The sequence below is a fragment of the Rhagoletis zephyria genome, unplaced genomic scaffold (assembly GCF_001687245.7).
Source record: "Rhagoletis zephyria isolate East Lansing unplaced genomic scaffold, Rhagoletis_zephyria_1.1 Rzeph_scaffold_00048, whole genome shotgun sequence".
NCBI classification, from domain to species: domain Eukaryota; kingdom Metazoa; phylum Arthropoda; class Insecta; order Diptera; family Tephritidae; genus Rhagoletis; species Rhagoletis zephyria.
Window position 1 is genome coordinate 705113 of NW_016157132.1, and position 9315 is coordinate 714427.

At 42.4% G+C, this 9315-nt stretch overlaps 2 protein-coding genes across 2 annotated transcripts; both read right to left on the minus strand.

The window, feature by feature from the left end:
* Window positions 1-3007: 3007 nt before the first annotated feature.
* On the minus strand, window positions 3008-4833 carry LOC108367951 (pre-mRNA-splicing regulator female-lethal(2)D-like). The gene has a single exon (XM_017622666.1). It carries the CDS (start codon window positions 4831-4833, stop codon window positions 4192-4194), a length of 642 nt encoding a protein of 213 aa, XP_017478155.1. The 3' UTR covers window positions 3008-4191.
* Window positions 4834-4870: 37 nt separating this feature from the next.
* Window positions 4871-7376, minus strand: LOC108367942 (protein fork head-like). The gene has a single exon (XM_017622658.1). The coding sequence runs from the start codon at window positions 6370-6372 to the stop codon at window positions 4873-4875; it is 1500 nt and encodes a 499-aa protein (XP_017478147.1). The 5' UTR covers window positions 6373-7376; the 3' UTR covers window positions 4871-4872.
* Between the last annotated feature and the right edge of the window lie 1939 nt (window positions 7377-9315).

A 9315-nucleotide genomic window follows, 5' to 3' on the forward strand; every position in this document is an offset into this window, starting at 1 on the left:
TACAGGTATTGTCTTCCAAGAGAGCGCATATTCAGATCTGCCTCATTTGAAAAACATCATTGTTGCCCACAGAAAAAGGGATATTTCCATACCCCATATACCATACCATACACGTATTTTTTTAAACAAACCTTCTCGCAGAGAATATATTTAATTTGTAAAAGCCGAAAAATAAACACTTGCTTAGTAAATAAATTCAAAATTTTTATAGTTCTCTTTATTTCAAACGTTTTTTCTTGTCTTTTGAAAAATTATAAAAATAAAAGTGAGCGAAAACCAAAAGCAAAGCCAACTAAAAGTAAAAGAATTAACATTGAACTGCGTCAAAATGAAAATAAGGGAGCACAAATTTTGATGTGAGGCAAAACTCTTTGGGAAGACAATACCTGTAATAATTGTACCATGACAAAAAAGTATCTTACATATGAACCTTAAAAAAACTTCGTAAATGTTTAAAAACTATTTTTTTTCTCCGAAAATGTATGCCAAGAAGACTTCAGTTTCTAGATTTATAAATAGACTGATGCTCACATGGCTCTATTATTACTTTTTGAACACAGCTGTACACATTCATGTAGATGTTCTATTGTTTTCATTTTTGCATTAAATTAAATACAGTTATTGCTATAAATTCTCAGCTTTGTTGAGTAACTTATTTTTATTCATTTTTAAGTAATTACACTGTTCGGCAGTCGGTTGTGAAATTGATGAAACCAAGTTTTGATTAAAGTCTGGATTATATATAGCAAAGTAATTTCTCAGTTTCGCAGGTTGGCGATTTTAAGCGCAGAGCAGCATTCAAACCAATTAAAACTTAATTAAATGCAAATATTTATACCATCAAAAGGCGTTCTGGTGGTTTTCGAGTACGAAAAATCGGAATCTGCAATTTATTTTTACGAAAAACTGCCGCAGGGGTGCGCTTTGGTGCAGAAAACCATTAAAAAACATTGTTGAGAAAAATTGCTGAGAAACATTGGGCCTCATGCATAGAAAGTGAGCTTAAGCTCAGACTCAACTTTTGCATTGATAGAATGAGCTTAAGCTCAAGAATTTGTACTGAAAATCGAGTCGGAGCTTTTCCTATACGTTTCTTCGAAGTTATTTTTTCATCAAAGCACACCCTAAAGGCTATTTTTGGTAAAAATAAAGTGAAAGTTCAGAATCCTCGGACCTATTTGGGAGATAGGCCTTTTGAGTGTGTAAATATGTAATTGCATTTCAATTGATTTGAATACTGCTCTGCCACCAGCAACTTCAAACTGAAAAAAAAAACGCTTTAAAACGTCATCCCGGGAGAAATTAATTCTCCTGACTTTCAGGAAAACTTGGTTTCATCAACTCTCCAGAAAAAAGAAACTGATTAAAGTATTATAAGCCACTAATGACAGCCGAAAAGTACAATGGGCGGTTTTTGGTGCAAATTATTTGAAACTGAATATCACTAGCTTAGAGTGAAAAGTTATTAAATCCATTTTTATTTTTTTTTTATAAGTTACTAATAGTCCTAAATCACTTTCTTTAAGCACTTATTTTGCAAAGAGTTGTCAAAGGTGAAAAATTCTAAACGGATAGTCTATCAAAATTTAATTAATTACATAAATCACAATCGATCGGGTGAAATCACGACAAACGATTTTTTCTTCTTGAGACTTTTCAAATTACATAGCTCTGACTTTCGTAACATTGAATAGAATTTGCTAGAAATAAAACAGGTAGCTTTTTCATTTTGCAAACAATGCATTTTTAATGATTTTCGCTTCCTACCCAATAATTTAATTTTCCTAAAAAAGCGAACTTAACAACTTTTGCACTGTAAGCTAGCGAAATGAAATGTTTGTTAAAACTTTATATTAAAGCGTTCTTCTGGGTCATGTGTTATCTAATTGCATATTTTTTGAAATAGAATATATAACCATCTCCATGCAAAGTTGACGTTTCAATGTCAACTTTGAGGAAATATTATACTTTGGAAAACAAACAAATGCGGAGATATAAATTTTGTATAAAAAACAAAACTCCATTCAATTAAGAACAACCTTAATATGAATGTACATACATACCATACATACCTTAAGCATATGACTCTTTCTACAAAACTATGAACCGATTGCGATAGGATAAGAAATTGTGCGAAAGCAACAAAAATCTAATGTTTTTAGATACAATTTGTTTAAATGAAAAAACTTGGCCCAGGGAACGCTTTTGCAAAATCATAATGGCCGCCCCGATATTACTTTTAATTGTGAGACAGGGTTTTCACTTTTTTTTGTTTTAATTTTTTGCTTCTATTTATGGTACCGAGTTATGTCTGAGCGCAGATTAACGATTTATTAAAGAAAAAGAAACGCATTTCAGATAAAATTTCAATAAGGCATGCGTGGATGTTTGCTTGACGTTCCGGGTGTGTTGCCTGGGGTATGTTTTTCAATTAAAATAAAAAAAATTAATTTGTTGTAAAAAAATAAGAGTCATATGCTTGATGTATACATATCTACATATATATATATAAATAAAATTAACTTATTGCCGATAAATTAATGAAATTAATAAAATAATGCTTGCAACTAAAGAACTAAATATGAAATAAATTTTTATGTTAGAAATTTTGCTGAAGATTCATTTTTGGTTTTTGATCATTTCCATTCGAATTTGGTCTCTAGCATTGATCGACAAGCGATCAAGCAAATTTTCCCTTGACAACCTTCTGGTCATAAAATTAACGTAGAATATTTTTTTTCGTTTTCTTTGTTTTTTTTTATATATAAAATTACATCAATTGCACTTGCACTGCATCTTACAGCGTATATATGTATGTAGCATAGTGTTGGGCGTATAACATGTCCACACTAAATAATAATTAAAGAAACAATGTACTTAAAAGCTACGAATAAAAATATTTCAATAAATGTTAAATTTTGTATGATTGATAAAAAAAAATTAAATACATATATAAAGTGCTTACAAATTAATATTTTTGTATAAAAAAAAAAAAATCATTGTTTTAATTAAAAATTTTTTGTTTTTTAGCTTTAACTTTTGCGCTCGCGCTTCTTTCCTTTACACATATGTATGTATGTACATAGATGCATTAGTTTTCATATAAATGGCACGGAATTTGTATTAAACCGAGAGCCTGCCAGGGTTCTATTTACGTATAAAAAAGAAAAATAAGAAATAAAGCACGCGCATACCAAGCAACAGAAGTTGACGTTCATACGTATATATGTGTATATATGTATGTACTTGCTCTTTGTTACAGAGAATCGTAACGACTTTCAATATCTATATCAAATATTGGAATATAAATAGCATTAGCATAGGTGGCATTTTGCTTTTTGAAGTTTTTTTTTTTGCAAATTGTAAATTGGAAAACAATTTCTCTTACAACTGCATCACTTTTGATTGCTGCTACATGATGAAAAATTCAGCGGCATACATATGTACCTACATACATATGTAAGTATGTGCTATGTATTTAAGCGTACCATAATGAAGCTCGAATATTTATCAGCTCAAACAATGAATTTTAGCAATGAGAAAGTTATAGAAAATAGAGGCTTGCGATGCTATCCGAAAGCAGTTGCTCTTATGTAGAAAACGAAAAGCGATTACGTTAATGTAAAATTAAGAAGAAAAAAATGAAGCTATATACATATTATGTATGTATGTATGTACATCTAAGTTACATATTTACAGTAATAACGCGTTCAGCCTGCTTCCAAAAGTTGTGTTTAACTGCAACAACAAACCTTAGATTTTCACATGTATCCCAGCTGCATTGACATTTGGCTTGGAGCACCTCATAAACTGATGGACGTCTTCTTGTTGCACAGGCAACACTTCAAACGCCCACGACGCCACTGTTGCTGTCGCGTTTTAACAATTCGCTGATCGATAGTCCAAAGCGCGTGCGCATTCCTTGTGTGGCACCTTCTGCAGAGGAACTTGCAAATTTGATAAGCGCGCGCCCGCCGTTTCCAGGTTTTGTACGCGCGTCCGCATTTGCTCGCTAATCACATTTCACATACCGCACGGCGCGTGTTTTTAGCATACGGACGCAACAATGCTGCACTATTTCTCACCTTCGCGTCGCCGCCATTAGCTCACCGCCAGTACACAGTGCCATCGCGTCCAGTCAGGCAACAAAGCCTCGCTTTGTTATTGGTAACCCATTTAGCGCTTGCAGCACTAGAGCAGGTTTTGCAGCGCCGCCGCTCCGTTTAGCGCCAGTCCGTGATTCCAGTTGCGATAGCTGGCTGCAGCCGCATATTGCTGGTAATTATTGTACAGTTGTTGATGTTGTTGCTGTGCTACTTGCTGCAGCTGCAATTGTTGTTCCTCATTCAAATCAGTTGTGATATTGGAGGCATCATCCTGCAGCTCGGGTGGCGTCAATTGGCTCTGCAACAGTTGTTGCTGATGCGTGCTAAGCTTTTGTGCGCTCGCGCTCGCGCTTGCGCTGGTAGCAGCGCTGTGCTGCTGTTGTTGTTGTTGGTAGTGTTGTTGCATAGACTTAATATAGGCCTTGCGTTGCTGTTGCTGTATCAGCTGATGTGCCGCATGTGGATGCGCCAACTGCTGATGATGATGATGATGAACACCGGTGTGATGATGATGATGATGATGGGGATGTTGGTCCAGGTGTGTATCGTGTGTATTCCCATTGCTGTTGCCGGCGCCGCTGGCACTGCCGCTACTGCTACCGATATTGCCGCCAATGTTGCTGTTGTGCAGCGTATTGAGACCGGCAGCTGCCGCTGCGGCTGCGGCGGCACTACCAAAGATGCTACTGCTACCACTGGCGGCGTTCACGTTCACGTTGCGCAGCATCTGGTCAGCTCGCCCTTAAGCCAATGGGTACTGGTGATGTCACAAGCTAGTCGTGCCGGTTGGCGCATGATAGCCGAGACTCTGGTAGTACGAGTCCTGTCCTAAGGCCGCGTGTGAATTCGTCAATGGGCTGAGCGCATTGTAGCCGGGATATTGGCTCATGTCGTACATCTTGATGTCCGCCTTGGACTCCGGCAGGAGGCGGTTGATGGAGAAGGGATGGCTGGATGGCGTATAGCCGGATGGTTCTTGCTTCAGATGATGCATGGAGGGGTGGTAGTCGCTGATCAAGGATGGATGGCATCTATTCACCATGACCGAAAGCTCTTCGTGCTGCAGCTGATGATGTTGCTGATGGTGGTGGCTGGGTGCATGTTGTGCCGCCTGTTGGCCCAAGCAAAGCTCGGCATTGGCTTGCATCATGGCCAACTGGTCTCGACTAACGGCGCTGCCGAGTACACTGCCCGCGCCGCCCACCGCTGCACCCGTTATATCTTTGCTATGGTGATGCTGCTGGTGGTTTTCCAGCCGGCTGTGATGGTGGTGTAAATGGTGCGAATCTTCGTGGTCTTTCTTGCCAGGACTCGTCGCTTCCAGACTACTGTGCGACGGACTCTTGTGCAGCTGACGTAGGGCCTCCTTCTTCTCGTCCTTAAAGCGCTTTTGGCGCCGCAAATAACAACCATTCTCGAACATGTTGCCGGAATCAGGGTGCAGCGTCCAGAAGGAACCCTTGCCGGGCTTGTCTGGTGTGCGTGGTATCTTCACGAAACAGTCGTTGAAGGACAACGAATGACGTATAGAGTTTTGCCAACGTTGCTGGTTCTGGCGGTAGAATGGAAACAGATCCATAATGAACTGATAGATTTCCGACAGTGTGAGCATGCGTGACGGATTATTCTGTATCGCCATTGTGATCAGCGATATGTACGAGTAGGGCGGCTTAGCGTGTGTATAACTCCGGCGGTAGGTGGTCGGTTTGTCAATACGAGCACGATTTAATGAATTCGGCGAGCCCGTGTCCAGTTCACGTGCGCTGGCTGCTGCCGCCATGGAGGAGTAGCCACCCATAGCCGTCATTGCTGACATGCCGCCGCCCATGCAATTTCCCATATTGCCCAGCGGTGAGCCCATCGATGCATAACTCATCGAGCTGGGCGTCATGCAGTTGCCAGCCATGGAGTTCATAGCGTGGGCGCCGCTCATGCTAGCCACCGCCGCAGCGGATTCGAGTGCACCAAACGCGGCGGTCTGTGGTGAAACGGAGGACATGCCACCAACGGGCATGGCCATGGAATTCATAGCTGTGTATGCGCTGCGGGCGAGCGGGCTCATTGTGCCGCCGTTGCTGGTTGGAATGTTTGAGTGAGGAATCGAAGGATTACCGCCGCCACCGCCACTTCCACCACCGCCGCCGCCACCAGCATTTGTGCCACCACCTCCGCCGCTGCTAGAACCACCACCACTACCAGCGCCGACACTGCTGCTCATGCTGACCGGAGGCCCGTTGCTCGGCGCCTCCGCGTATAGTTTTTGCATGATGTCGATCGTCGTCTGGTGGGGCGATCCCTTCAGGAAACTGTTCAATAATTGCGCCGTTATGTTGGCGGCTGTTCACTGGTCGCGCGGATGAAATAAGACGATTTCAAATCACCGACGGACTTAGACGACGCGAGCACTTTGGACGCGGCGAACCAAGGTCGGCACTTTTTTGACGAAGCGTTCGAGGGAACCTACACTTGGTTGTGGGATTTGTTTAAAAAAAAAACAGTTTTATCCGTTGGATGTTTACTTTTCAATGTTTATGTTCTGCATAGTTGGGAACGCAATTCACATTTTGGTCCGCGCGCGCGCTTGCTGTGCGTACATGAATGCCAAAAGTTAAGACTCCTTGGAAAACGAACTGTTATCAGCGCGCATGCACCTTGTTGCTAGTTGTTTTTGTGTTTTTTTTTTTGTAATTCTTTTTCAGCAGCACAAAAGTTTTGTCACTTTGTAGTTTAATGCAAGATTTTAAAATCAATCGGGCGCATTCCTTTCACACACTCGTCTTCCTCGACTTCACTTGCATGCACTTTAGATTTTTTGTTGACTTTCGTCGCTGCGCGTTTCCTTTTGTTTTTTTTTTTTGTTGCTTCACCTCGCTCCTATTACTAGTATTTCTATAATGAATCTATTTGTTTTTGCAATTATGCGGTGCGTCAACCCGTTAGTAAAATAAAATTCTTTCAATTGTCTTGCGTTGTACGCGGTCACCAATACGGCTTGTTATGGACACTAATGCTGTTGCTAAGATAGCGATGGTCGGTTGGCCGAAATGTTTTCGGTTTGTGCGGATAGACGTATCGACCGTCAATCGCATCAGCCGTACACTACAATTGAACAATGCATCTAGCAAATAACGACTCCTATAAAATCGGTACGGAAAATAGCCAAAGTAAACGGTTATAACTTGGCTCAGGCGTTTTACTCTGCGGTTCGGTTATCGGTTGTCCGTTTCTACTTTTTCGGCAGCTGTGCGCGCTCGAGTACTCTTTGGCTTGAGCTCTTGAATATGACTGTTTGCAGAGGGGAATGCCTGCTTACTATTTGGCTTACTAACAAAAATATAAAGCGACGACGCACAGCGTCAGCAGCAGAGGCCATAGCACAAAGCGATGGACAGCAACACCGGAGCCACACCACATCGACTACCTCACTAATACAGCCATCCGGCGCGCTACCACCATTGCGGCAGAGAGCACACCTATCGGCCATGCAGCACCATAAGCCATGCAGTCGCCTCATGTGCGTATGTATGCGGCGCTGGCTTGCAAGTGTATGCGCGTCGTGTGCTACCATCAGTAATGCTACGCGCCTCACCCGTTCCAACAAGCGCTCACAATTGCATGTTCGTTTAAAGTTACGTGCGCGCGCGCGTGTAAGTGAGTCAACCATAGTTCGCCCCTTCAAGTGGTTCTCTTGCGTACACACAACGCTGTGCAGACGCAAACACACAGATAAGCGCGCGCGCGCTTACCAATACTAATGCAAATCGCAATTTGTATATGGCGCTGTGTGTGCAGCTCTAAATGTTCGCCATCCACTTTGCCTGCATACAGCGCACGCGTATTGGCTATGAGTTGTTGTTGCCTGCAATATAGACGTTTGTTTTGCGCTTGCATTGTTGTTGTAGCGTGGCAGCTTAAAATGCAGTTTGTATCTGTGGCTTATCGGTTGCCAAGACGACGTGGGTGGAGCTATTTCGATTGGCACGCCCACAGCACAGGCGCGCTATACAAGTTGCCACCCATACTAATGCAAGTTTGCATCACACACACGCACACACACTTTCTGCTCTTCAATTTCCAATTACGCACTCTCTGACAGTTTGACGTTTTCCATTGTAATGTATTGTAGGTAGGCGGTGGCGGCGGCGGCGGCGGCGTTTGAAGGAGTGGAAGCCGTTTCGACCCCATCAACATTAGCGCACACGAGCACTCCTTCAACGCGTACACTTACCTGGTCTAGGCGCTTAGCTGCCGCTGTTGTAGAAATATTTCGATTTATCGAATTTGCCGGCTTCTTCATTTTATTGGACTTTTTTTAAGGTGCCGCCGCCGCCACTACCGCAGTCAGCGCTTTGCAGCAATCAATAATTTTGCTCTCCCAAGTCGCCTGTCGCGCCTTTCCATTGCGCCACCCTGAATTTCAGCCGCTTTGCGCCTTTCGATATTCGAAGGCTTGCTTTGATTTCGATCGCCGCCGCTTTCGCCACATTTGCGCTACAAAAACGAGCGTTCTTTGACTGGCATTTTTACTATGGGCGCCTTGACAAGAACGACAAAGCCAGCGCTGCGCCGCTATTTGTTTAGTGCAGAGAGAACCGCATCGCAACTAAAAACTTGGACGCACAAAGCGTCATCGAAGAGGTGGAGAGGCGACGCGCTCCACCGCCTGCCTGGCTAATAATTTTGACAGGCAACTTACAGCAGCTTTCAGACAATTTGGTACGCTGTCACAATGCCGCAACGAGCAGCAACAGCGCTCATCACAGCTGCAGCGTCAGCAACAGCAGCGCCGCAGTAATAACAACAAACAATAACGACGACGCATTTGATTTGAATTGAAATTTGTATGAGACATTTTTGTTGCTGCCATCGAATTCACCGCACCACTTTTCATTGCTGTTGTTTTCACTGACGCTGCTTGTTTTATGTTTTGCTTTTTTTGTTCATTGAATTTTTAATGCAATCGCCTTGTGTTCAAATTTTCGAACTGGAATGTGCCACTTTTTGAGGTTAAGGTGGCTGGCTATACCAATGTCACATTCGATGTCATAAGAACAAACCTCCAGACGCGTACAACGCAGCAAGACACACGCGGCGCGGTTCATCGCATCTAATTTTTTTTTTTTTTTTTGTTTGGTGCATAAAAAGTTGTAAATACATTTGGAGTGCATTCGCCTGTTGTCAACAACGTTTGGTTGTTTGGTCGTTTGCC